The following is a 14,023-nucleotide window of genomic DNA, read 5'->3' as shown; positions in this document are numbered from 1 at the left end:
CTGTACAGATGGCCGTGAGCCATCATGTGTGTGGCTTCTGTTGATCTCAGGACCTCTGCCTGCCCCACTGGCTCCAGCCCTGCTTGCTCAGGCATAATTTACTGCAGCTGTCTTCATACGCACCAGGAGAAGGCATCTGATCTCATTAGGGGTGGTTGTGAGCCACCATGTGGTTGCTGGGATCCTAACTCAGGACCTTTGGAAGAGTAGTCAGTGCTCTTACCCACTGAGCCATCTCACCAGCCCCTTTTATTTTTTAAGTACTATTTTCTCCTCCCTTGTCTGTCTCAAGTACTTTCTCATCTAGCCATCAGAGTAGCTAGTTTTCTGAGGTCTAGGATGTCTTTAGAAGTCTGCTCTGTCTTCATATTCTTTTTGTAAGTTTAGATAAAATAAATATCCAGATTTTAATTCTCAAGGTGTTTTTCCTGCTCTTCCAACATGGCTTCCATTGTAGATGAAATTTGGGTCACAGTCTTAAGTCTCCTCCCTTTGTTTCCAATGAGATTTTTCCTTGAAATTGCATTTTCTTAAAATCCTGTTATAAAACTGCACCAAAATGTAATCTAATCATAATGCTCAGTCTCTTGCTAAAGCTTCCTTCACCTTCTGGCTCAGTCCACTGTGTCTTTCTTCTGTGCTAGTGTGTAGCCCTGGCCTTGGGTTCAGGCTATTCGTGTGTACTTTCCACTCTTTGCCTTGCCTGTCTACATCCTTAGAGCTTTCTCTGGCTGCATCTTCCAGGTTAATTGTCATGGGCGTTCACAGCATCCGATTGTTTAAGTGACCATGCTTTATTTTTAGTTTGCAGGGCTTTCACGTTTTGTTCTTATGTCTTTTTTCCTATGGTGTCTGTTAGCCCTTTTCCTTCTTAGTCTCCTTCTCTTCAATGTAGACTCAGACCATGAAAGTCTCATTGTTTCCCAGTAGTAGCATGGGCTAGTGATCAAGCCCTCAACAGGTGGCCTTTGTGGGACATGTAAAATCCAAGTTGTGACAGTAATCATTGTAAAACTGAGGTAAGTGTCAGCATATGGACTTTGAAAATGTGGCTGGACTTAGCCACACTAACTTAGCAGCACTTCAGGAGAAGTTTTCTGTTTATTGGTTTTAAAATGGATAAAATGTGCGGCACTTCGAAGCTGCACCCACCTGTAGGCATCAGCTTTCATCTTCCTTGCAGATGGCTCCAGCATTCTGCCCACGATTCAGGGTGGTCATGAATTTCTGCAGAATGTCCGAGTGCTGCAGGTCAGGTGTGATGAGTGCCTGGTTTGGGAACTCTGGAAGCAGAACTAAGTTGATAAGAGTGTTTCCCAGAGGGAGCAGTTGTTAGCATTCAGAGAAGCCAACTGTGAGCTAAAAGCCTGAACTCTAGGTTTTGCAATTAGTTGCATGACCTTATTCTATTACCTAGTTGCTCCTTTTCACCTTCCCAGGTTCCCTTTACACTGAATAAATGTTTTCACAAATAAATGTGACACAGAACATAACTGTCATCAGTGTTCTGGAAAAAATTTCAGGGACCATGGTTACATGAGTTAGGAAATACCTATGCTAGAGCCTTCTGAGACATGCACAGTGCATAGCTTATATTCAAGGCTCCAGGTGATTCTTTCTGAAGATAGTCTTGAGACTTTTGGACTCTGACATTTAGGAACTTTTGGACTCTGACATATAAGAGCTGTTTTTATTCAGGATCCTCTGTGAGCTGCTGTCCAAGGTCACTAAACACCTGTAAGTTAGTTCTAGGACAGAAATTTTGTTGTGGGAAAATAAATTATTTTATAAGTAGTAATTTACTTTTTAATTACCCTGGGGTTTTCATATGAAATGCTGGAAAACTTCCTTAACGTACAAATCCTACCACTAATAGATATTTAAACGTAGCAACACAGAGAAGTATTACTTTGTCTTGGGAACACAAAAATGCCAAAGGTTGAACTGTCCATTATTCTGTTAGACATTCTTTATATCCAACATATGTTATTTAAAAAAATTTCAATTACTGTTCACACACATACATTAAATGTATTGTTCATAAAACAATATTTGGCCTCCTAGGAAGACAATTTAGGAATCAAGTGTTTTCATCTCGCTTGTAGGATGGGTGCTGCAGACGATATATACAAAGGCCGGAGTACGTTCATGGAAGAACTGGCAGACACAGCAGAGATAATGAGGAAAGCCTCACCACAGTCCTTGGTTATCCTGGACGAGCTGGGAAGAGGGACAAGCACCCATGATGGAATCGCCATTGCCTATGCGACTCTAGAGTACTTTATCAGAGATGTAAGCACCCATCACAACTTTAACACTTTACTAACTAGTATTGTTTGAAGCTGGCTTATTATAATAGCATACATTTAAATAAGAGAAAGTTGAATTAAGCTGATTAACAAGTCTTATCACCTTACTTTTGTGGTGAGACATAAACTCCGATCTCATGGTTATTGTATAACTGTAGTTGTAAGGCCTTCGTGTAATGCCTGCATGTCCCTTTCCCCCTCTGTATGTGTGTATGTGCAAGGAATGTGCATGTTTATGGAGGTGTATGTGGGCAGTGAGCCCCGTAGATTCTCCTGTCCCCAAATTCCCAGGAAAGAGAATGCAAACTCACAGCACCACGCCCAGTTTTCACATGTGTGAGAAGCACTTCACTGCCTTTGATAGTGAACTCAATAGCCAGAAGATGTCTGGGTTTTGTTCAAACATTTCTTAGGATGACATAGATAATGATAACATGCACTTTCCCCTTTAAAATACACTCCTTTTTTTTTATTATTATTAATCCTATTTGAAAAGATGCATCTCACTACATGTGGTAAAGGTTTGGTAAAGCCCCCTTTCACCACCAACGCAGTTTTAAACATCTGCTTCACCTTCAAGAGGAATTTATGGCAGAACTGAGTTTGCCACCCCTGAGATCTTGTTCATAATTTCTGCTGTGCTATGCTATGTCGGTGCTGTGACTATTAGTGAACGAATGTCACTGCTGACCCGGATTTAGTAGTAGCAACACTGGGTGGTGTTTAATTCCATCTTTGCTGCAGCTGTGACACAGATGTCAGTGGAAGTAGCTGTCATCTGAAGGCTGGACCAGTGCTGTGGGAACCCCTGCTAGGGATCACACACATGATGGGAAACTTGGTGCTGGCAGTTAGCTGGACCTTCTGTTTTCTTCTCTGGGTCTATTGGGCATCTGTGATAAAACAAAGCTAGGCTTCCTCATAGGAAATCAGCTCAAAGACCCAGAGGAATAGGAATGCTATTAGCTCATCTCGTGGTCACACACTGTTGCTGCAGCATGTCCCATCCACTGTCTAGAAGGTGCAGCGTTCTGGTGAGTCTCTAGATCAAGTTGGGAGGAGCCACCATTTGCCAGCAGTGACCCTTCCTGAGCATCAGTATGGCCTAGCTTTTCTGTATTTAGTTAATCTTTGATGTCTTTTCTCAGAAATACAGAGTTTTTGTTCAGTGTGTTTTTAAATATTTTTTGTTTTTTTTTTAAATATATTTATATATTTTATGTATGTGAGCACACTGTAGCTGTCTTCAGACACACCAGAAGAGGGGATTGGATCCCATTACAGATGGTTGTGAGCTGCCACGTGGTTGGTGGGAATTGAACTCAGGACCTCTGGAAAAGCAGTCAGTTCTATATTTTTGTTGTATTTTTGCCCAAATATTTAACTTGAATGGTGCTTGTATAGATGATACTTAGTTTTTGTTTTGTTTTTAAATTTCAAATTCTACTTGTTAATTTCTGGTAATAAGAAAGCAGTTAAATTTGTGTGTTAATCACAGTGTTAATGTCATAAGAGACAGAAAAGAGGGAAAAAGCAGTTTTGATACTTAAACATGAGTCATATTCTATGATAGTAAGTTTCTTATATAAAAATTATATTCTGGTTATATAGGCGATGTTATCTGCAACTGATTGTCAAATGATTGAGACTGAGGATGTAGCTCAGTGGCAGAGCCCTCTCCTACTGTGGGAAAGCTCTGGGTTCAGTCAACAGTACCGGAGGAGGGAGAGATGATTCAGGAACACGTCTGTGCTTGCATGCTTGAGGCTGTGCGTGTGCATACATGTGTGTCTGTTTGCCCATCTGCCTTTATAGGCTAGATAGAGAAAGGAAAGGAATGTGGAAAAATATTAATTGGCTGTCTAAGCCAAGAGTATATGGTAATTTTTGTTCTTGCAGCTTTTATGAAGATTTGAAATTTTAAAGTTAAAATGTTTTACTTAAACCAACACTGTATGTCTTTCCATTTTAGGTGAAATCCTTGACCCTGTTCGTTACTCACTATCCACCAGTCTGTGAACTAGAAAAATGTTACCCAGAGCAAGTGGGGAATTACCACATGGGATTCTTGGTCAATGAGGATGAAAGTAAACAGGACTCAGGTACGAGAGCCCTTGCATAGCACCAGCAGATAGCCTTGCCTTTCAGCTTGCTAACTCAAGGCTTGTAGGAACTTGAGCTTATTGCTTATTAGGAAGATAAGCTGTGAGTGTCCATTATAAAGAACATTTGTCAGTATTCATTTGTTCTAAGCTCTGAGTTGCTTGGAGTGTACATCTGTGTGTTTGCAGACTCAGTTCTTCCCTATTTAAAAAGCAATCCTTGTTTCAGAAGGAGGGGTTCCTCTTAGTCCCCCACATTTTTCCTTGGTTTTTATCCTAAGATAAAATAGTCAAGTGCAAGGTCTTTAGTCATCTTTAAAATGTTCATCACCGCCCCCAATATCATTTCATGCCTGTTACTTACTACCAGCCATATCCCGTAGTGGAAGTGTGTGTTGTTTTACTGTAATAAATGTGAGTCCCAGACAGGTAAAATGGCTTGGCACATCTGACACATTCTCCTTCTAGGTCCTGTTTTCCCAGCTTTTCCAGTAGTCAGAGGATGAGGTGTTTCAGAGAATAAGAAAGAACACCATTAGCCAACAGGAATGAGTTCCAAGTACTATAAGTAACCTAATAAGCTGTAGATTATCCCCTGCTCAGTAGTAGTTTTTTTAAGCTACCAGCTTGTGGTAGTTTGCACAGTTGGTATGCTGTAGTGGAAAATCCATTATCCAAGGCACTCCAGAGACCAAATTTAATTAAAAACAAAAAACAAAACAAAACAAAACAAACTAGTAAAGACAGAACTTAAAAAGAAACCCAGCAGATGGCCCAAATAAAACAAAGTATTGGTCCTACGGAAAATGTAATGTTAAGCATGCACTGCCCCTCCACTCTGAGCCCTGAAAAATACCTCATAAGTTCTCTCATGTAGTTCTGCTTCTTATTAATCTGCATCCAATGTGACAGAAAATGGCTTGTAAGTGAAACCCACAGGGTAATAGCGTAGAGTTGTACAGCAGGCAGGGACTAAGGCAGTGCTACTCAGAGCTTACAACCCCCTGCCAACCTACAGCAGAATCCCATCCCCTAGAGTGTCTGGTGTTTTATTATATTGATTTGAACTTTATCCATGAACATAACTCTTAGAATCGAATGAGGCTCAAGGCCCTTGCCAACAAGCTTCTGTCCCTCCCCAGACTCGAGGCAGACTAGGTATTCTGTCCCTCCCTCTGCCTCTCCCGTGCTTCTGAATGGTGTGCACCATTCCCATCTCTGGTGCCATATGTCAGCTTCTCAGTGATTTCATTGTGTTAGTGGGGACTTCTGCCTTCCCTCCCTCTGTCCTCCCACACCCTCATTCACCTTGTTGCTTCTCAAGCATGCTCGTTTTAGCTACCGTGCAGCACCCACCCCTCAGAAAAGCACATAACTACTTCTGAGGTCTAAGAACCAAGACTGCCTAGTTTTTCTTTTTGCATTCTTTTCTTTGCTTTGAGACTGTAGAAGAATCCTCCTTTGCCTCCTGATAGCTTTGAAAACAGCATCTGTACAGAATGCAAGGGAACTTTTTTCCAGGTGCCTTCTAGCAGCTTACGATCCTCCCAATCTTATTTTCAGAACTGAATTGCATCTAAATGAGAATGGCAGAAATGACTTTGTCTCAGAATCAGGACTCACTTTTGGAGCTATATGTGAGGAATTGTTCTGATTAAGTGGACAGCTGTTAATTCCTTATAATACAAAAGTCCTCTTAGATGTGGAATGGATTTTGGGTAGGTTATTATAATATCAATGAAACAAAGTAATTGGTCTAGGTCCATGTTTCAAGGGATGTGTGGTTGCCAAAGCAATGGCTCAGCAGCCAGAAACCCAACTGTAAAGTCTTAGACAAAACTGGGTATTGTAAGGAATGCCTCTACCCTGGTTCTTGGGAGGTGAAGGCATGAAGATCATTTGAAGACATTTCTTAGCTACTTGACCAGTTCAAGGCCAGTGTAGGCTACATGAGACCCTGTCAAGGAGGTAAAAAAGACATCTCATCTAATTTTTCACCTATCTCTAAACACTTATAAATGTATAAAAACAAATAAATGAAAAACTCAGCAGCAACCTCAGAAAGAACTTGATCAGGGCTGGTGAGAGAACTTAGTGGAGAAGTATGCTTGCCCAGCCTGATTCTGAGTTCAGTCCCTGAGACTAAATTCCAAAAGTTGTCCTCTGACCACCATACAGCCTCTGTGCCATGCATGCGGTGTCCCCCACAGCAAAATCAAAAAGTGTAAAAGAAATTGTTTGATCAGATCTCTTTAATAACATTCGTGAGAAATTTGGCCTTAAAGTAGATTTTGCTAATTTTCTTTATAATAGAAAAATGAATTATTATATTCATAAATTAACAGTGATTAATTTTTAAAATACCCCTAAGAAAAGGGTGTAGCTTATTAGGTGAGAACTGACTAGTGAGAATGTAGAACACTGGGTCCTATTTACTCCTCTTTCCTCCCACTTGTATCCTCCAGCCTCCAAATTTCCCTCATGAAAACAGTCCTAATGCTGAGGTAGAGACCAGCATTTGGTGTCAGACTCCCACTCTGTATACAAACATGATAATGATGTGATCGAAGTTCAGGATAGTATAATATATTATGCAATTAAACTGTAGTTAATAGCTATCGTATGCTTTAAAGGCATTGTAGAAAATGTGCACAAAGAAGATATGGTCTATAGTCTCAGCTCCTGAAAAGGTCAAGGCATAGGATTTCCTCGAGCCAAAGGTTTGTGGTGACCCGGGTAACACAGTGAAGCCTCTCTTGAAAACATAAAGACTTCAGAACCATTGTTCTATCTCTCTCTATTGTTTATATATAGCATATATATATATATATATATATATATATCATGTGTATCTCAACATATGGTACAAATTATATGTAAAGGGAAAATAACAACTCTTGGAAAATGTGTCAGCAGATCCACTTCTGAGGAAGGAGCTTTGCTCCTTACCAGGCTGTCAGCACACGCTGGCCAACAGCATGCTTGGACAGATGGGTGCACAAACAGATGAATGAGTGTTGCCTTGCTTAAGAAAGACCAACATGGAAGCTAGATTAGCCTGGAATGAGCCAGGACTATTTTAGTCTTGAGATGAGAGGTTTACATTTTTGATGGCTACTGGTGTTTGAGTTCTTCTGCTCATGCGCACGGAAGAGTAGCAAACAGCCATTAGGGTTCACCGACTCCTGGCTTCCCTCAGCTATGCTCACCCACTCCTCACCTGTTCTGTGTGCTCCCACTCTCATGTGGAGGTAGGAGGTATTCTCAGTGCTTGGTAGAGACGCCTGAGTCTGGGCCATTCTTCTCACCTCCTACTTCTTGCAAACACCCTGAGAAAGCTATTATCTGTCTGCTTCTGAGTTTTTAGAGGAGGTAAATGCCATTGTCCCCTTCCACTGCTATGTTTAGTGTCTTGGCATTTATCATCAGTGGCTGATTATCAAAGCATGCACAGGTGACAAATAAAAAAAATGTGGGAGGGAAGCCTTTGGTGAATCTGCAGCTTATGTGAGGGTCCCAAAAACTAACCTCGGAGCTGGCTCATCTGCAAGCAGATACGATGTGATATTTTTTTTGTTTTAGAACTTCATGATCCTGTGGTGCTTTGAGTTCTGAAAAATGGACTTATATGTAGCTCTGTCTGTGCACTGTATCTGAGGATTTCCCAGTTCTTAAAGTCTCAGATTTGATGGTGTATGTGTGTGTGTGGCCGGGTGGGGGGTGCAGGGAGAGGGAGAGGGAGGAAGAGAGGGAGAAGGAGGGAGGGGGAGAGGGAGTGGGAGAGAGAGAGAGAGAGAGCGCGCTTGGAGGCTGGGATGGTCTTTCAGAGTTACTTCAACTGGGAGTTAGAGGGCAAGACCTCTATGTTTTTATTTTTTAATCACTATTAGTTTACTGTACTTTGTAAACAGTGGGCAACAGCTTTATCTCAAAATATCGGCTTCAAACAAAACCTGTCCATCATTTCTGTGTGTCAGACATCAGGGGACCTTAGCTGAGTACCTCTAGGAGCTTTGCCTGGCAAGCAGTCAGTTCCTGGCTCAGCTTCCTAACCCCTCTCCTGGCTTTGTACAGCTCCCAGGGTATAGCATCAGCTTGGTATTGACAAGCCACAGACCTTCACTGACTGTTGATGAGTGGCATGGGCCTTTTCACGGGGTAGGCCATAACATGGCAGCTGGCTTTCTTGGGAGACCAAGGTAGAGGATGCAGTGGTTTCTGGTCTACTCTTTACAGTGTCATATTTTGCCCATTAGGAGTCACTGGGTCCATCTCATAGTCAAGGGGAGGAGATGACATAGGTCATGAACACTATCAGGCCAACAGCCTTCCTAACAGATGTGGAAGGGTTAGGAACAGATGTTCCTAACCCTTCATCCTAAGTGGCCCCTGAGCATCCCTGTCCCCTTCAGTGTGCACAGCTCCTCTATCCAGAATTCCCCTGGTACTTGAAGTGTGGGACATGTCATGGTCCCTTCCCTGTTTAAAGGAGTGCCTAGACCATTCTCCTTTAACACAGAAGCTCAGCTCAGGTTTTATAGTCCTTGACTGTTCAAGACTGTGCTAGGTGAGCCAAGCCTCCTATAAGCAAAACATTTTCAAAACTTTCTCTTTCTTAAATCAGTAAAATCAATAAAGCCAGCTACAGGTGGAGAGAAAAGTGTGTTCAAGCCGTGCACCTTAACAGAGGCTGGGTGCAGGAGCTCATATCTTCCTTCATCCCTTGACTCACCTTTCAGGCATTGTTTGATCTTCGTTTCTCCCCTCTTTTTATTTCACAGGTGACATGGAGCAGATGCTGGATTCTGTCACTTTTCTTTATCAGATAACCAGAGGAATTGCAGCGAGGAGTTATGGACTGAACGTGGCGAAGCTAGCAGACGTGCCCAGAGAAATCTTACAGAAAGCTGCTCATAAGTCTAAGGAGCTGGAAGGCTTAGTCAATCTGAGAAGGTCAGAATGTGTTCATTTTGTTCTTTGCTCTGGTTCCTAGTGAAAGCTTCCAAGCTGTCTGAAAAGAGGGAGGGCCTGGAAATGAACAGCAGTAGAGCATCTCTGCAGTGCAGCTTCTGTGGGTCTCCTTATGGTCAGAGGAAAGAAGCTTGGGGCAAAAGCAGATGAGTTCAGTCTTTGCTTGTTGCCAGGTCTTCATTAGATGGCAAGTGGTCTTTTTAGTCTTTTTTTTTTTTCCTGAAGAATTAACTCCATGTATAAGAACACTTTTGCTGCTGAAGAACCACAGTTAAAGGTTACTGAGCTCAATATCAGAACTTAGGGCCTACACAGAGCTTCTCTCATACAGTGCCTCAGCAGTGGTAAATAGCTTTCAGAATTCTGTCAGGGTCAGGGACCAATAATAATGCCTCCATGGGTAAAGGAGATTGCCACCAGATGTGACTGATCCCTGGGACCCACATGGTGGAAAGAGAACCAACTCCTACAGATTGTCCTCTGTATACACTGTGACATGTTCCCGTCCCTTAAATAAATAAATGTAATGACAAAAAACATTCCCAAAACCTTACAGAATTCTGTCAGGACATGGGGCTGCAGACATGGCTCAATGGTTAAGATTGCTTGCTGCTCCTCCAGGGGACTCAAGTTCAGTTCCCAGAACCTACACAGACATGGTGCACATAAACTCATGCAGACATAAGTTCATACACATAAATAAAAGTTAATTAATCTTGGGGAAAAGACGAATTCTGTCAGGATATGAACAAAAACCTATATGGCTATATGTAGTATGTAGCTATGCCCTCATGTTTTCTACTAGTCCTGTATTTCTGAATTGTGTGTGACAGTTATAATCGGGTTGCTTTCTGCCTTCTCTCTGTTCTCTCCTCACCTTCACCATTTATGTGAATGCTTTTCACCCTTGCCAGCTAGTTAGTATGTGGTCAGCTCATGAGCCAACCTTAGTTTACTCCTAGAATATGCCTAAGGGAGATACTACCAGGAAAGCATCCTGTGAACAAGCAATAAGTTATGGCCTTGCTTGAACAATTCGGAAATAGCCTGAGTTCACTCAAAGAACTATTAGAACCACCTGACCATAAATAAACCTAAAATATTTTTAATCAAATTGAAAGTTACAGCTGGACACACAGGCCTCAGGGGTCAGAGGGGAGTCGCAGGGCAGCACGGACAGGATCCTCTCAGCTTCCGAATGACAGTAGTAGATCAGCAACCCTCTCTGCCCCTTCCCTGCAAGTGGAGAGCCTGCCTCCAAGGAGTGCTTTATTTAACCCAGGGACTCAGTGACTTTTTAAGGCAGGACAAGGCAGGAGGCATAAGGCGGCAGGGACAGAATCCTCTCAGTCTCTGAGTGACCACTGTGGATCTGCAGTCCTCTCTGCCCCTTCCCTGCAAGCAGAGAGCCTGCCTCCAGGGAGTGCTTTAACCCAGGCACTCACCCATCTGCGCCCAGGATTTACCAGAGAAGAGCTGATCTCCCAGAAGTACTGACACAGGCTTACAGAACCACAGGAGGAATGAGCTCTAGTCAGAGACAGCAAGAACATCTAACACCAGAGATCAACAGATGGTGAAAGGCAAACACAAGAATCTTACCAACAGAAACCAAGACTACTTGGCTTCATCAGAACCTAGTACTTCCACCACAGCAAGTCCTGGATATTCCAAAACACCGGAAAAGCAAGATTTGGATCAAAAATCATATCTCACGATGGTGCTAGAGGAATTTAAGAAGGACATGAATAACTCCCTTAAAGAAATACAAGAGAACACAGGTAAACAGGGTAAAGCCCTTAAAGAGGAAACAAAAATATCCCATTAAGAATTACAGGAGATCACAAGTAAACAAGTAGAAGCCCTTAAAGAGTAAACACAAAAGTCTCTTAAGGAATTACAGGAAAACACAAACAGGTGAAAGAATTGAGCAAAACCATCCAGGACCTAAAAATGGAAGTAGAAACAATTAAGAAATCACAAAGAGAGACAACTCAGGAGTTAGAAATCTTAGGAAAGAAGTTAGGAACCATAGATGCAAGCATCACCAACAGAATACAAGAGACAGAAGAGAGAATCTCAGGTGCAGAAGATACCATACAAAACACTGACATGACAGTCAAAGAAAATGCAAAATGCAAAAAGCTCCTAACCCAAAACATCCAGGAAATCCAGGACATAATTAGAACACCACACCTAAGGATAATAGGTATAGAAGAGAGTGAAGACTTCCAACTTAAAGGGCCAGTAAATATCTTCAACCAAATTATAGAAGAAAACTTCCCTAACCTAAAGAAAGAGATGCCCATGAACATACAAGAAGCCTACAGAACTCCAAATAGACTAGACCAGAAAAGAAATTCCTCCCACCACATAATAGTCAAAACAACAAATACACAAAAAAAGCAGTAAGGGAAAAAGATCAAGTAACATATAAAGGCAGGCCTATTAGAATTACACCAGACTTCTCACCAAAGACTATGAAAGCTAGAAGATCCTGGGCAGATGTCATACAGACCCTAAGAGAACACAAATGTCAGCCCAGACTACTATACCCAGCAAATCTCTCAATCACCATACATGGAGAAATCAAAGTACTCCATGACAAAACCAAATTCACACAATATATTTCCACAAATCCAGCCCTTCAAAGGTTAATAAATGGAAAACTCCAACACAAGGAGGGGAACTACATCCCTGAAAAAGCAAAAATGTAATCTTCCAACAAAACTAAAAGAACATAGCCACATAAACGGAATTCCAGCTCTAACAACAAAAATAACAGGAAGCAACAACTACTTTTCCTTAATCAATGGACTCAATTCTCCAATAAAAAGACATAGACTATCAGATTGGGTACCTAAACAGGACCCAACATTTTGTTGCATACAAGAAACCCACCTCAGTGAAAAAGACAGACACTACCTCAGAATAAAAGGGTGGAAAACAATTCTCCAAGCCAATGGTCCCAAGAAAAAAGCTGGAGTAGCCATTCTAATATCGAATAAAATCGACTTTCACTCTAGAGTGATCAAAAAAGATAAGGAGGGATACTTCATATTCATCAAAGGTATGATCTACCAAGATGAATTCTCAATTCTGAACCTCTATGCGCCAAATCAAAGAGCATCTATATTCATAAAAGAAACTTCACTAAAGCTCAAAGCACATATTACACTGCACACAATAGTAGTAGGAGATTTTAATACCTCACTCTCTATAATGGACAGATCATGGAAACAGAAACTAAACCAAGGCACAGTGAGACTAACAGAAGTTATGAAACAGATATCTATAACAGATATGGATTTAACAGATATCTATAGAACTTTTTATCCTAAAACAAAAGGATATACCTTCTTCTCAGCACCTCATGGTACCTTCTCCAAAATGGACCATATAATTGGTCACATATTAGGCCTCAACAGATACAAGAAGATTGAAATAATTCCTTGCATCCTATCAGATCACCATGGATAAGGCTTCTCCTCAATAACAACATAAACAATAGAGTGCCCACATACACGTGGAAGTTTAACAACACTCTACTCAATGATAACTTGGTCAAGGAAGAAATAAGAAAGAAATTAAAGACTTTCTAGAGGTTAATAAAAATGAAGCCACAACATACCCAGTTTTATGGGGCACAATGAAAGCAGTCCTAAGAGGAAAACTCATAGCTTTAAGTGCCTCCAAAAAGAAACTGGAGAGCACATACACGAGCAATTTGACAGCACACCTGAAGGCCCTAGAACAAAAAGAAGCAAATTTACCCAAGAGGAGTCAAAGGCAGGAAATAATCAAACTCAGGGCTGAAATCAATGAAATAGAAACAAAAAGAACGATACAAAGAATCAACCAAACCAGGAGCTGGTTCTTTGAGAAAATCAACAAAATAGATAAACCCTTAGCCAAACTAACTAGAGGGCACAGAGACAGTATCCTGATTAACAAGATCAAAAATGAAAAGGGAGACATAACCACAGACACTGAAGAAATCCAAAAAATCATGAGATCTTACTTCAAAAGCCTATACTCAACAGAACTGGAAAACCTGGATGAAATGGACAATTTTCTAGACAGATACCAGGTACCAAAGTTAAATCAATATCAGATCAACAATCTAAACAGTCCCATATCTACTCATGAAATAGAAACAGTCATTAATAATCTCCCAACCAGAAAATATCCAGGACCAGATGGCTTTAGTGCAGAGTTTTATCAAACCTTTAAAAAAGACCTATTACCAATACTCCTTAAACTATTCCACAAAATAGAAACTGAAGGCACTCTACCCCAGTTCGTTCTATGAAGCCACAATTACTCTTATACCCAAACCACACAAAGACCTAACGAAGAAAGAAAACTAGAGACCAATTTCCCTTATGAATATCAATGCAAAAATACTCAATAAAATTCTTGCAAACCGAATCAAAGAACAAAATAAAACAATCATCCACCATGATCAAGTAGGCTTCATCCCAGGGATGCAAGGATGGTTCAATATACGGAAATCCATCAACGTAATTCACTATATAAACAAACTCAAACAAAAAAACCATATGATCATCTCATTAGATGCTGAGAAAGCATTTGACAAAAACACCGAATAGCTGAGAAGCACCTAAAGAAATGTTCGAC

At 41.1% G+C, this 14,023-nt stretch overlaps 1 protein-coding gene across 4 annotated transcripts in view; it reads left to right on the top strand.

The window, feature by feature from the left end:
- Msh3 (mutS homolog 3) overlaps positions 1–14,023 on the top strand; it is a 151,191-nt gene that overhangs the window by 129,961 nt on the left and 7,207 nt on the right. For all 4 annotated transcript variants that reach the window (XM_031360461.1, XM_031360462.1, XM_031360463.1 and 1 more), the window contains 3 exons: positions 2,106–2,292; positions 4,282–4,411; positions 9,193–9,364. In XM_031360461.1, coding sequence (XP_031216321.1) covers positions 2,106–2,292; positions 4,282–4,411; positions 9,193–9,364 — 489 coding nt within the window. The remainder of the gene's footprint in view (positions 1–2,105; positions 2,293–4,281; positions 4,412–9,192; positions 9,365–14,023) is intronic.

This window comes from Mastomys coucha, unplaced genomic scaffold (assembly GCF_008632895.1).
Source record: "Mastomys coucha isolate ucsf_1 unplaced genomic scaffold, UCSF_Mcou_1 pScaffold8, whole genome shotgun sequence".
Classification (NCBI taxonomy): Eukaryota; Metazoa; Chordata; class Mammalia; order Rodentia; family Muridae; genus Mastomys; species Mastomys coucha.
Note: the sequence above shows the minus strand (reverse complement) of the source record. Positions and strands in the feature narration are given on the sequence as shown.